The 14,658-nt window shown below is 41.5% G+C and overlaps 1 protein-coding gene across 1 annotated transcript; it reads right to left on the bottom strand.

The window, feature by feature from the left end:
- Nucleotides 1–2,032: 2,032 nt before the first annotated feature.
- On the bottom strand, nucleotides 2,033–14,615 carry LOC110045957 (uncharacterized). Its single transcript, XM_020751614.2, has 8 exons — nucleotides 14,061–14,615; nucleotides 12,499–12,659; nucleotides 10,634–10,943; nucleotides 9,333–9,611; nucleotides 7,932–8,065; nucleotides 3,977–4,217; nucleotides 3,400–3,582; nucleotides 2,033–2,424 (listed from the first exon to the last, which is right to left on the bottom strand). The coding sequence occupies exons 2-7, from the start codon at nucleotides 12,520–12,522 to the stop codon at nucleotides 3,422–3,424; spliced, it is 1,149 nt and encodes a 382-aa protein (XP_020607273.2). The 5' UTR covers nucleotides 12,523–12,659; nucleotides 14,061–14,615; the 3' UTR covers nucleotides 2,033–2,424; nucleotides 3,400–3,421.
- Between the last annotated feature and the right edge of the window lie 43 nt (nucleotides 14,616–14,658).

Below are 14,658 nucleotides of genomic sequence, written 5' to 3' on the forward strand. Positions count from 1 at the left end.
CTGTGGTAACACCGGGGAGTTAAGGGAATTGACATGGGTGAAAATCTTTATCCCAAGCACTGTCCAAATCAATAGAATTCTACAAGTGAAATACACGTGTGTATATTTGAGGGAGGGAGAAAACTAGCATATTTAAAAAGTCAAATAAACATCGTGTGGTATCCCGTTACCAAAGACGCGAATGTGGGGCATCGCTAAACGTCGTTTGGGATCCCTACACCAAAAACGGGAGTGTGCCCCATCGCTTAACGCGTGAAAACACGCTGGAGATAAGAAAATTGACATGGGCGAGAATCTTCCACTCAAGCATTGTAAAACCCAAGCACTGTCCAAATCAATAGAATTCCACAAGTGAAATACACGTGTGCAGTTTTTTGGGGAGGGCGAAAGGTAGCATCTTTTAAAAACCCAATGAGCATAGTTTAAAATCTTGACACGGAAAGCGTGAGTGTTCCGTATCGCGAAACGGGCGACGACACGCAAGAAAAAAGAAAAATGAAATCATTGAGAATTTTCCATTTAAGCACTCTTTAAATCGATAGAATTTCACAAGTAAAATACACATGTGTAAATTTGAGAGGGGGCAAAAACTAGCATCTTTAAAAAGTCAAGTAAGCATAGTTTGGGATCCCCACCTCAATAAGGCAAGTGTGCTGCTTCGCTAAGTGCACAGAAACACGCGGAGGAAAAGAAAATTGACATGGGCGAGAATATTTAACTCAAGCACTGTCCAAATCGATAGAATTCCAAAAGTGAAATATACGTGTGTAGATTTGGGGGATGGGGGGGGGGGGGGGGAGAGGGGGTTGGGGGTGGGGGCAAAATCTAGCATCTTTAAAACCCCAGTAAGCATAGTTTAGGATCCCAACAGCGAACATGCGACTGTGGCGCATCGCTAAAAGCTCCAGAACATGCGAGAGGAAAAAAAAGTAACATGTGCCAGAATCTCGAACAAGTGCACTTCTAAATTCGATAACCTTCTAAATTTCTCAGGGAACATGGAGTCAATTCAAGACAATGATAGACGTCATTCTTGGAGACCCAGGGGCAGTTAGTGGGGGCGGGTAAAAAGTCTAAACGGGTCTTCGCCCTAGCTTTTTTTCTCAGCCGTTTAGACTTTTCCCCGCTCCCACTAACTGCCCCTGGGTCTCCGAGGATGACGTCTGTAATGATTGTCTCGAATTGTCTCCATGTTAACTAATAAATTTATAACCCAATAGTGAAAAAATATTCAAGGTACACCAACCTCTATTAAGCGGCCAACCCCTATTAAGCGGCCACCTCCCATTTCCCCGAGGGTAGCCCACTGTATTATACGTAAACCAGAAGTAATTGCACAGCGCGAAAAGACCTAAGTACGAGTTTAGCGTTACGGTATTATGCAGGGCGTGTAGTTAGCGGTGGTCTAGTAAAAGATGTTAACACGGGCAATGGTTAACTATTCATACTTTTCATTGCTTAATTTAATCTCCTCCTATTCAACAAGATTGTGTGCTCCCTGTGGTTCCAAGCCTTACGGAACCTTACGTATTAGGATAGAAATTGTCGTACCCCTACCCCCTAAAATGGGACGACAGCATTGCGTGACGAACAAACAAGGAACCGCTGCAAGCAAGGATTCAAGCTGCAATAGATCAAACGATGATCAAACGTAATATTGTGGTGTAGTTTAGTTGACGCATGTCAGGAAATGGTCAGGAAAAATTCTTCAAGGGCAGAGAATTTTATTTTGATAACTTGACATTTTGAAGAAGAGTCATGAAAAACTGAACTAACTTTAACACGACTGATTAAATACCAGTAAAGGCTGGTAAAAAAAGCATTTGGGGTCTCTCTCATCTCCACTTTGTTGAAAACTGAAGTCTGACTGATCGGCCTTAATGAATTGGTAGAAGGGACGGCTTCTCATTAAAATTTGACATTTTTTCTATCTGTCTGTCTGTTTGCCTCTCTGTCTTTCTGTTTGTCTCTGTCTTTCTGTCAACTAAGTGTGAAAAAAACCTAATGAATGGAAATTTCCACAACAGTGCCATCAAATAAACAGGAGTTTTATTTATATACCCATAAAAACGTTTTTAAAGATATTTTGGTATCGAGTAAATAAACGTCTATGATGAACACACAGGAAACAGGTAAAAGAAAAAAACCTCAGACCGATCGTATGTAGCAAAAGCTAGTGTTTTCTACAACGTGCATGGTAAATCTACTTTCTGTCATCAAATGATTTGGCCCACGCATTGAATCACGCATCATCCTGGTGCAGTGATTCAATAGTTCAATTTCACAAAAACAGTGCGTTTCTTGTAGAAGCCATTACTGAAGTATTGTTAGCCACTTAGAAAGAAAACCAACATAAACTGATCCAGTGATGCCGGGAAGTTTCTTTTGGTATAGTTTTTCTCTCCAGTCATTGCCATAATCACGCTGTGGATGAAAGAAAAGAAGACTCAGAATACCATCGAACGTTATGAATTAGCAGCAAACCCTCTCCCCGCCCCTCTTCGCCACACCCCCGGATTGGTTTAAACTTTGACTTGGAAAAGAACTTTTGTTGATTACATGACCAAACTGCCTAGAGTCTGCATACCAGTCAAGTGGCCCATAAGGCCTAAGCTTATCCTGGTATATGTAGCATGAAGCGACTAGAATTATTTCTACTACCTCCGGGATGGATGCACCGTTTAATGAGCAGGACAGTGTCTTGGCCAGATTGATCAGAAGGTACCTGCAGGGTTATAATAGGCCTCTAATAGGCTGTATGTAAGCTGTTTGTGTTGAGCGGTGCGGTGATCAGGATTATTATTCACTTTTGTTAGGATTAAGTCAGCTCTACAGCTGTAAACGGCAGTGCCGTGCTTTGGATTGTTTCAAAATGGAAGAATATCAAAGCTGACCAGTGAAACTATCCCACTAAGTTTGTAAGAGGCATCACTTTGTGGCTAGTTGTCCATTAAAATTTCTTTTGAGGTGTTAATTGCTTCACGGTGAACCCCAAGACAAACGAAACATTGTGCGAGGACCAAGGAGGACCACAGTGGTTAAATTTTCACGGCGAGAAGTCCTCTTGTAAATTGTTAAAAAACACGTTTGCTAGATATTTTAATTTGAGTTATCAAAGAGGATCCCCAACAGGTTTGGCGGAATGCCAAACCTAGTCTTTCTGCTCATCTTGGTCGTAACAACAAACCAATGTTTATACTGTCTTTTATGGTTTTTACTGTTAATTTTTAAGACAGTTTCACAATTTAAAGTCGATAAAATGAGTCTAACTTTGCACCTATACGCTGCCCTGGGAGTTTGCAGTATAACCTCAACTCGAGGGACTTCACTTTATATTTGGATTCTTACTAAATTAAGTCACCTAGTGACATAAGTGCAAGATTAAATAAACAACTTTACCTTGAAATTAATAAATTTTCTTTTAGCTTAATGTTCCTTTTTTGCTCTTCTCAATCAACATATAAGCACAAACAAGATCAATCCCATGATCCTCTGGGCACTTAGCAACCTCGTTTTCGTACCGTTCAAACAACTCGTCGACTATCGCTTGTTTTTCTTCGGGTGCTCGTTTATCAGAGAGACCTACGGGTAAAAATAATGTAATGTAAAAATAAAATAACTCGTTTTCAATATGAAAAGAAAGAAATCACCACAGAGTGAAGGGGAATGTTTGTTCTACCACTGAATTACTAGGTAATTCATTTTGTTGCTCTCTTTTTGTACCAGTGCGAGTGTATTTAAAATATTTTCTTCAGAAATGTTTTAACCACCTTATTAGTTTCTGACTAAACTTGTTAATGACAATGATAAATGATAAAAGCTTTATTTAGCCACGGTATCCATTTCACAGGACAAAAAAATATGATCAAAACACACACATATAAGTACCTAGCTGACAGCTGAGCACTTGATTTACAAGCTTACTGACTTCCCTTAATATACAAACACCTGTTTCTTGAAAATGTCTTAGTCTTACCAGAAAGAAATGTCGAGTTACTCCAAGATCTCATGGCTGGAACGTACCAACGCGCATGCGCTTTAGGATCGCCACCATGTTTCAGCCATTTTTGCCTATAAGGGCACGGCACCGTTTTGGTTTCTATGGAGACTAAAGACAGGCCGGCCCTGCGAACGGGCGAGTCTCGGGATGTAAAAGGTATCTTGCATTTATCTGCTGTGCGTAAGTAATACGCGAATGTTGTTTCGTGGAATTCTTCCTGAAAAGGAAAAGTAAGCACTAGCTAACTGAGTAGCACTTAGACTGGCTAGCACTCTTGACTTTTTCAGCTACTAAATTATATACGACAGTTTCCATATTTCTTCCTTCAAATTAAAAATCAAACTTAGGTCCTGGTCTCAGCGTTTTTCTTTCTTAACTTTCAAAATCAAATTATAGCCGCAAAGCGGTGAGGGCTGTATCGCCTCACTGGATGAATAATCTGACCACCCACTACAACTCGTATTTTGCTATCGCAATTCACGAGTTAAAAATGAAAATTCCTTTTAGACCAGAGTACATTTAACTGCACTATGAAAGGGTGGTTTGATGGCTGAAGTCATTCAATTAGTAGCCATAAATGTGGATGAACAATAGCTGTTATGTAATGTATAAATCACAAGCCTCATCGTGTCACCGGGAGTTTGGAACTTCAATTGTAGGCCTGTCCAGATTGTGCTCATATAATGCTGGAAAGATATTCACTGGAATGCCAAAAACTTGCTAAAAAATTGCCAAAAATTCAAAAGTCGCTACCTAAATTTGAAAAGTTGCTGCCTATAAATTTATTGATATTTTTATGTACAATCCATCAAATATTTTAGCTCACGCACGATTGGTCTAAACGCGTCACGTGACTTAATATTCCCCAATTTTCAAAACTGGGCGTGTTGCCAAAATCTATTTGAAGGATAATAAACACAATAGCGTCCATTTGGCTAGAAAGTATATGCTCGGATATTTGACCGCGGACATTATCTGTTCCTCAAAGCTCACAGTTTTCCTCAAGCTACGCTCTCGGAAACTGTTCGCTTCTCTAAACAGATAATGTCCGCGGACAAATATCCAAACATATTTTTGCTTTAAATAGCTAGAGGCTACTGTTTATATAAACGATAATTAAAAGCTATAGTTTTCGTCCTTTTCAATAATTGCTGACATTGGTCAAGAACAATAGCTTGAAACTTAGCGTTAAAGAGTTGCTCGGAAATATGGGCGAAATTTAAGGACACTCTTACGTGCAGAGGAACAAAACACATGGTTCATTTGACTTTATTTCCGAACTTGCTAAAAAATTGCCAAAAATTCAAAAGTCGCTACCTAAATTTGAAAAGTTGCTGCCTATAAATTTATTGATATTTTTATGTACAATCCATCAAATATTTTAGCTCACGCACGATTGGTCTAAACGCGTCACATGACTTAATATTCCCTAATTTTCAAAACTGGGCGTGTTGCCAAAATTTATTTGAAGGATAAACACAATAGCGTCCATTTGGCTAGAAAGTATATGCTCGGATATTTGTCCGCGGACATTATCTGTTCCTCAAAGCTCACAGTTTTCCTTGAGCTACGCTCTCGGAAACTGTTCGCTTCTCTAAACAGATAATGTCCGCGGACAAATATCTAAACATATTTTTGCTTTAAATAGAGGCTACTGTTTATTTGAACGTCACTTAAAAGCTATAGTTTTCGTCCTTTTCAATAATTGCTAACACTGGTCAAGAACAATAGCTTGAAACTTAGCGTTAAAGAGTTGCTCGAAAATATGGGCGAAATTTAAGGACACTCTTACGTGTAGAGGAACAAAACACATGGTCTTGCGGAACGTTGTCGAGTGACAGGTTATGTCAAACTTCAAAAAGTTGATAAACATTAAAGAAATTTGCATAAATTGAAGTTTTCTATGAAATCGTTGACTTTTTGTGCTTGATATGTGCTCTAAACCAATATTTTGCTCAAAAGTTGCTCAGAGAGGCAAAACTTACTGGAGGTTGCTACAACGGCAAAAAAGGGTGCGTTAAAACTGAGGGTTCCCAATAGGTTTGGCGGGATGCGGGATTTGGCTTTTTTTCGCCGTGATATTTGGGATTTAAGCTGAAAACAGGGGCGGGAAGGGGGAATTACAATTACGAGTGGGAGCGGGATTTCATGTTTTTATGGGGTTGGGATCTGGGATTCGCAAGGGGAACAGAGCGGGATACGAGATTTCAATTCCTACGTGACCTCATAAATTGTTATTGACCAGCGCAAAAACCACAAGCTTGCAGAAACGAACCTTTTGTGCGTATAGCTGTGTCAGTTTTCAAGTAATGAATAAAAATTAACGGTTCTGTACCCTGTCAGGTTCTGTTAAACGTATCCACTATCGCTTGATTACGTTAGTATCGTGAGACTGTATGAGGTCTTTGAGTCCTATTGCGATCATTTGTGTAGCCTGCGTAGCTTGGCGGTTTTTAAGCGGCGAAGCCGCAATAACGAGCGCCAAAACCGCGTTAAAAAAAATCCTTAAACCGCCAAGCTCATACATGCCAACTCTCCCGGATTATCCGGGAGTCTCCCGGATACGAAACGAATCTCCCGGTCTCCCGTACGGGTCACCAAATCTCCCCGATAAAAAATGACTTTGAACCTTTCAAAGACCTTGCTCCACTAAGGCTGAAATCGTATCCATAAATTGATACAACTTCGGGTTTTTCAACTTGTTTCACCGTTTCTTAATACATGTTTTTGCATCGTTGACTTTCAACCACACGTCGACAGAAAATAAACAAAGGCTTTCTTATTGATATCGGCCACATAACCGAATGTCTGATTGGATCTCTGTTTAACCAATAACAAACCACGACAAAAGCCTCCCGGTTTTCCCGCTAATTTCCCGCCCCTGCGTGCCATTTCGTGAGTGATAGTAAGATTTACAATGGGGTGGGGGGAGGAGGAAGTCATTTTAGGGGGGGTTGGTAGATTTTTTTGGTGGGGGTAGGGGGGTAAGGGGGGGGTGGTGTCTGGCAAAAAAATCTCCAGATTTTAGATCTCCAGAGGTTGGCATCTCTGCAAGCTACGCAGGCTATCATTTGCGTTCACCTCTGACATCAATGACATCTGTCCATTCCGACATTTTCGATGTTTGGGTCTGTAATCCCCCCGATCCTTTCTCCTTTTTCTACTCTTTCGACCTTTTCCAGAGCGCATGGCTTGTTTTGGTCAGGATGGCCTCACCGAATGGCGGTGATAGTGATTTCCCGAACGAAGTATGCGGCATTACGAAATTCCGTCACCATATATTACGAAAAGGATGTTCGAGCAGGAATGCCTTCATTCGGAAAGAAAAGTTCTGAGCTCAGATTTCAAGGAAAGTGAAGCCGCTGAAAGCTTTAAAAGAAACTGTCAAGTGCGTTTATGGGCCATCTCTTGAATGTGGGAATGAACAATCTTTTTCTTTCACTGATAAGTGAGCAAAAGAAAACAAAAGAGTAAACCGTTTACAGAAAGAGACGTTAGAATTATTTGTGCTTACTTATCTGCTACCCATTGAATTCTTTTTTGATATTTTATGCGATATCTATTTTTAAAAAGTTTCTGTGTTAATAATTAAACTAATTATTAATGTAACAAATTAATCATTAACGCAGAAACGTCTTTGTAAAGTAGGCGGGATCGGGATTTCCAGGCTAAAAAGAGCGGGATGGCGGTATTAACAGGAAAAAATGGGCGTGAAAGCGGGATCTGAGAACCCTATTGTGGACCCTGAACACTTTGATGCAGTACAATGAATTAATAAATTTTTTCATTCATTCATTCATTCGTTCTCTATTTCGTTCGTTCCTTTATTTATTCGTGCATTCAATCGACCAGCCAACCAACCAATCAACCGACCAGTCAGCCAGCTAACCACCCACTCTCCCACCCACCCACAAACACACAAAAGTCTTACCTGTGAAATCAAGCCGTCAGTTACTAATCCTTGCCATAAGTCTCTTAGTGTGTGATGTCTGGAGACCGGTATGTCCTTTCCTTCGTAATGCCCTTTTTCGTTGACGACAGATTGCACTATAACAAGTCTACCTCCTTAAATAATGCAATAATCAAAGTTAATGTAGCTTGAAGGAAGTTGTTTTTTTAAAGTACATTAAGGTTTTTCCAAGTGGTATGGAGTTAGTCGGTTGGTCGGTCGGTCAGTCAGTTTGTTGGTAGAAGGGCTTTTTGGACTGATGCAGCTTGGGACAAAGTAGCTAATTCTTTCTGCTTTTAAAGGCGCTCGGTTACGGTATTTGGGGTTATTTTGGCTACTTACAAAATTACCATTAAATTCAAAGAAACCTAAAAACGTTTACTGCAATAAAAGAAAGCACCAGAGACAATTTTCAACCAAAAAGGAACAAGTATGGTGAAGACTGCCAGGGATTACAAACGACAAACTTGAAAAATTTAGGCTAAACCTTTTAAGATGCGCAACACTTACGTAGTTCCTTTAAGTAAAAGCCTCAGAGGCAGTTCATGCTTCGGCGCTCTAACCTGATTAAAGAGGCGCACCACTTTCGTGGAGGAAGTCGCAGTGTCCTCATGGTAAGAGCGCCCGTCTCTGGTTCGAGCAGTCCGGGTTCGAGCAAAGGCCAGGGCCATTGTGTTATGGTCTTGGGCAAGACACGTCACTCTCACAATGCTTCTCTCCACCCAAGCGTATGAATGGGTGCCGGCGAATTTAATTCTGGGGGGGGGGGGTGACCCTGCGATGGACTACCATCCCATTCAGGGGTAGTGGAAATACTCCTAGTCACTTCATGTCGCAGAAACCGGGATTAGCTCTAGCCTGATGAGCCACTTGGCTCGTATGCAGACTTTACCTACCTTTTTCTACCACCTTCGTGCAGTTTAGGAGTTGAACGCAAAAACAGTGAAGACATAATCGCTAAAGGGCCCCCAAATCCAGATACGCGTTATTAAAAGTGACGTCACAAAATGTCCGCCATCTTGAATACACCATCTTCAATTTCAATTTTTTTAACAAAGTCACGTGAGCGCTGAAAAGAAGAAGTAAATTGGGTGTCGTCATGTTAGATGCCGTCAGTGTGGTAGCTATTAATATGTTAAAGCTAGGGTGTTGTTTCTGTTGTTTGTTCTTTTGTTCTTTTCAAGGGTATCAATCTATTCATGTGAGACCTTGCGAAATTTGCTTTAAGCAACAGTAGCAGCAGCGGCAACAACAACAACAACAACAACAATGAGAGCAAAGTTAGTCCCGTTTTAACCCTCTCTATGTCACGAGAGCGCAGCGTCGTGTGACAGAGAGAGGAACAGAACTGGACTAAAGCAAAGCTCGTGACGTAGATATTACCTGGGGCCAGCTCCTTTGCTCTTGCCAATAATATTGTTTCCCAGTCTTTCGCCGCTTGTTCCTCGAACTTCTCTGCCTCATCCTTAACCGTTATCATGGGTTGGTGTAGTGCTCCTGTAATGTCGCACGGCTTTCTACTCAACCAGTGAAAGGCCATGGAAGAAAATCCTAAATTAACTGACTGCGGGGGGAAGCATTCATCGAAGAAGTTTGTTCCACAAGCCGTGACGAAAACATTTGGGAAGTCTAGAAAATAGCTTTTTGGACCTGGTATAAGACCTGCAGAGAAATTGAAACTCGAGCGTTACTCGCGGGAGACAGAAACATTCAGCAAGCAACTTCAATCCCGGGTTGGAGGGGGGGGGGGGGGAAGGGAAAGGGGAATCCCATATAAAAAGGACGGGGATGCTCATCGTACGGTTTAGGAGTTAAAAAAAAAAAACAGTTTTGGTTCCTCTAACGATGTTTAGCCTCAAAAGTACCTTTTAGGGTATTGATTTTAAAAAAAAATTGTTGTTTTATAAATTGGTTCCTCTTAAGGTGAAAACAATTTCAAGCTACGCCCACAAAACAGGATCTTAGTGCGTCTTAGAGGTTCTTCTCAAAATTTTCGACGAGTAGCTCCGTCCTCAGTCTATATGGGAGTCTCCCCGTCCGGGCTTCTCTTTGCCTCATTTTCCATTCATTCATAGTTTTAGAAAAAAGTTAAAGAAACAGAAACAACAACAACAACAACAAACAAAACAAAAAAATCAAGCAAAACCTAACTTAAGATAAATTGAAGGAGGAAATCTAAGTTATTGACATATAGTGATTACTAAATGCTGATTATCTTAACTCTAGTTAGCTTGGGGGGAGGGGGAAGGGGCTCTTTGTCCTTGTCGTCACTTTATACCAAAATGACCTCACACATTTCGAAATGTCTGTAATATATTGCCGATTAATTGGGATGTCCATAAATCTGATACTTTTATGAGTACAAGTGCTGAGTACGTCATCAGGTGCCTAGTGTAATATTCTAATCTGGGTATTGTCATCAATGACATGGCAATAAGTCACGGGGAATCACTCTGGCCTGGGAAAAGCCCAAGACCAGGCGAAAATAGAAGCGGACTGCTACAAAGATTAAGCCCGACTTACTCGTTGGATGGGAGGGTGGCTTTCGCGGCCTCGAGTATAGAGTGATGGAGTGGAACACGTGTAAATTCTTTTATACCGTCATTTGCAAATGAGTTTGCATAGCGCACCGTGGGTCACCAGCTGGCGGAAATTTCATAACAACATTATTTTAATGAACTTACCCTGCAAACGTAGAAACAGAGACTTGAAGTCGTTGACTGGTTGATCCTCATAAATCACGCTCAGAGGTACATCATCGCCGTGAATTTTCCTTAGCTCTTGCACGCATGCGTAAAGTAAAGTCATGGAAGTACCACCATCAGCACAACCATAGTCACAAATGGTGAACACGGATCCGGGCTCAACGGTGGCTGACTTGATAACGTCCAAAACAAGAGGCACCGCCTCAAAGATCACGTCATAGCAGCCAAGTTCATTGTCTGAGTAGTACCCAGAACCTTCTGGGCATTGCAGGATGTGACTATGGGGAACCTAAAGAGACCGATTGAGGGCTTAGCTCTTTTCATCTGATCGATCTTCGACTGAAACACAGGACGCATGAAGACAATATATAGACAAATAGATTGCCAAAAGGTCTGGATAGTAGGTAAAGGTAAAGGTAAAATCTGCATACGAGCCAAGTCGCCCACCAGGCCGGAGCTTATCCCGGTTTCTGTAGCATGAAGCGAGTAGGAGTATTTCTACTCCCCCCTGGATGGGATGCTAGTCCATCGCAGGGTTACCCCCAGCATTAAGTTCGCCGGTACCCATTTATACACCTGGGTTGAGAGGTACTGTGAGAGCAAAGTGTGTTGCCCAAGAACACAACACAGTGACCCCGGCCAGGGCTTGAATCCAGAACGCTGGATCCGGGGACGAGCGCTCTAACCATGAGGCAACCGCTCCTCCCACCTGGATAGTAGCAGACATGTTAAAATTTTGAGAAACAGCACAACAGCACAATTTAAAAACATGTTTCAGCAGAATCTTGTGTCATCTTCAGTTCAATTACAAAGTACAGAGTTGAATATAAAGCGTGCGCAAAATGCTAATTGACTATAAGAACAAAAGGAAACATGACAATGTTTAACGTCCGCTAGAAATTAGACAGTTAAATTCACAATGAAAATTAACTAATGAGCGCGCGAGAATTTCTGCAGTTATCGTAAAGAACGTGATCGAATGAGACGGGCGTGATCTGGACATCACGGGACGTGAAATACTATGCGACCGCAAGCGGATTTTCATATCGGATTCTGGTGTCGGTTGGCGTTTGCACACGCAGAATTTTTACCTGGGTAGGTAAACTCCAATACCTTGGTAAAACGCTCAAGTCTAAACACGGCAGGCATTAAAAGGTGAATGATTTTCTGTACATAGAAGTGCAATCACTGAGTTTTTTATGCTTAAACCGTCGCATTGAACGAGGAATAATCTATATGTGCCTCAAGTCTTAGGTCTATAACCTTATATATTTATTTCGCGACGTTTTGAGCGTTATAATTTCGGTCGTGAGTCATCTCAAACTGATCATCCGAATCTGGAAAACGTTGTTTTATTTTAACTAAGCATTGTTTCCTGTGACAGTAAAACAAGTTTTAAATTACCATTTATTCGGTCTTTTATCAATTTGTGGCTTCCCTGCTTGCAGGTATGTGCGGCCCCAAAGGGTATGGTTTTTCATCCGTTTTGGTCATAAATAGGGTATCGATTTTGGCCATTTTGGCCATAACTAGGGTATGGTTTTTACACTCTAGTCTTGATATGTGCATGTTTTGATGAAGATGCTACTTTTTCATCATTATCAATAAGACCATCAACAAAAGCCCTTCACAAATTATGTTTATGGCAATTTAACATTGGTCTGAACTAAGGGCACTTATTATAAGGCAGGTCTGAAACAGGGTATTGATTTAAGGGCCAGGTCATAAATAGGGTACGGAAAATCACAGATTTTGGTCATAACTAGGGTGAGGGTTTTGGGGCCGCACACTCCCACCCAAATTTTCTGGGGGTACCCCCGGGGTCATTAAGGAATACTACGTACGAATTTACTTTCGCTGGTTGACATCCTCTTTGCTGCGTTCCACTTTGTCTTTTTACTCAGCTGATCTTTCTCCTGAGAAAGACGGCGTGGGTTAAAGAGTTCACCGGCAAGGAAATCATGGGCAAGAATCAAACTTTAATCGCTGCTTGCCTCAGGGACCTCTGAAAAAGAATGATGAGTAATCAAATAAAAGGTAATGTCTGCATACGAGCTAAGTGGCCCATTGGGCCGAAGCTTATCTCGCGGGTTTCTGCTGTAGCATGAAGCGACTAGGAGTATTTCTACTCCCCCCTGGATGGGATGCTAGTCCATCGCAGGTTACCCCCAGCATTAAGTTCGCTGGTACCCATTTAAACACCTGAGGGGAGCGAGGCACTGTGAGAGTAAAGTTTCTTGCTTAAGAACACAACGCAATGTCCTGCAATGTCCCCGGCCAGGGCTTGAACCCGGACCGCTTGATCCGGAGACCAGCCACCGCGCCTTCATTGATTAAACAATTCCAATTATTTGTTTGCATTTCTAGTTTTTAGTTAGGGTCGTGGAATACATTTATACGAATTATAAAAGGAGCTGGCACAATCACGTATACTTTCTACACATGCAGTTCAGGCCGTCATAGTCTCTGCTTGACAACGATGCTGAATGATTACGCCATTCATCTGGGGGCGGGACTTTCTGCAGTCGATGAAACTGATCAGGAACGAGCCATTAGCGGGAAGAAACAAAGAATTAAACAATTACGAAGATGAAATCGATGCAAAGTGAAATCGCCTCGAAATAAGTGTTAACCAGAGTCACGGCATCCTTGGAAACTAGCGAAGGTCGACTTATGGCAGGTCTATAAGGGACAGATCGTCGGAGCGAGACGAAGAAGACTGAGCGGCGAAAATAGTACGACGAAAGTTCAGTAGTTCACCCCTAATGGTATCACGAAAGACTTTAAGAAATATATTAACATCCTGTGTCCCAAACGTGAGCTCAACATAACAGAACCTGATGTTGTCGAATTGTCGAACGTTATCGACCTAATGCAGATTGGTGTGACCAAGATATTGTCTGTCAAGTCACGCCAAGTGTTATATATATTATGGAGCGAGACAGGGTCATCCAACTAAAGCTAATCGTGATTTGAACATTATAATTGTTTTCACCCAGCAATACCTAATAACATTTTAAATCAAACTAACTAGTTCGAGAAAATGTCCCTCCGTCTGATCAAAAGCGGACGTTATTACCAAGCGGCGGGTGATATTCATCAGACGCGAGATTTTGGGTTCTTTATAATGTATGCACAGAATTTGGTTTCTTCTCACGCAGACATATTTACCTACGCAGCCGTTGTCAGTGATCATTCGCAAGTTTCCTTTCTGTATCTACGCTAAATTATCTTGTCGCGGATTGCATTTTATATGACAAAAAGAAAATCATTTGTAATCGATATAGACAGTCACATAATAAAATATCCTGTAGATATATGTGAGATGCTTTCCGCGCTGTTTACATCTAGAATTTCAATTTCAGTTTAATTTGCATATTTTATAGCAAAGTAACCGGCCACTGACCCTTCAGTCCTGCTTGCAGTAGATTGGAAACTAAGCCTTCTATGCAACTGAGCCCGACGATTGTTGTACAAGATGTGAGATCCACTCTGATTGGTATCCTCTGGCTTACCTATGCGCATAACCATAGATCATTCATTGTGCAAACTTCTCGGTCACGCAACGCTTGCAGCTCTGTCACGCAGCCGAAAACCAATACGGTTTCTCTCGTGAACTCGCTGAACTTGAACGGCTCGTTATAAATGAGAGTTTCCCTTCATTTTGCGTGTAGCTTCCATCCAGGGTGAGCAGGGAAACTACTCCCTGTTCTTACGAATATCATTGACCTATCTCTTGAATGGGTCTTGAATCTGGCGTCTTTGTAGAGGATTTGAAGAACGCTTTAGTACACCCTCTTCTCAAGAAAGCAGGTCTTGAACCTATCAACAAAAACTTTCGACCTGTGAGCAATTTGCAGGTTACGTCCAAGATTGTGGAAAAGTCTGTCGCTATCCAAATGCAAGATCTTATGGATGGCAGCCAACAGCTTATTTCCAGATCTCCAGAGCACGTATCGTCCAAATCACAGCACTGAGACTGCGTTACTGAGAGTCAAAAATGA

Source organism: Orbicella faveolata, unplaced genomic scaffold, assembly GCF_042242905.1.
Source record: "Orbicella faveolata isolate gen_17 unplaced genomic scaffold, um_ofav_v1 contig_25, whole genome shotgun sequence".
In the NCBI taxonomy this organism is placed as follows: Eukaryota; Metazoa; Cnidaria; class Anthozoa; order Scleractinia; family Merulinidae; genus Orbicella; species Orbicella faveolata.

Coding starts and splice junctions, on each gene's coding strand:
- LOC110045957 (XM_020751614.2), bottom strand. CDS start 12,522: ATGTCAACCAGCGAAAGTAAATTC. Junction 9,612..10,633: donor TCTGTTTCTACGTTTGCAGG/GTAAGTTCATTA, acceptor ATTTCTCTGCAG/GTCTTATACCAGGTCCAAAA. Junction 8,066..9,332: donor AGCAAAGGAGCTGGCCCCAG/GTAATATCTACG, acceptor GCATTATTTAAG/GAGGTAGACTTGTTATAGTG.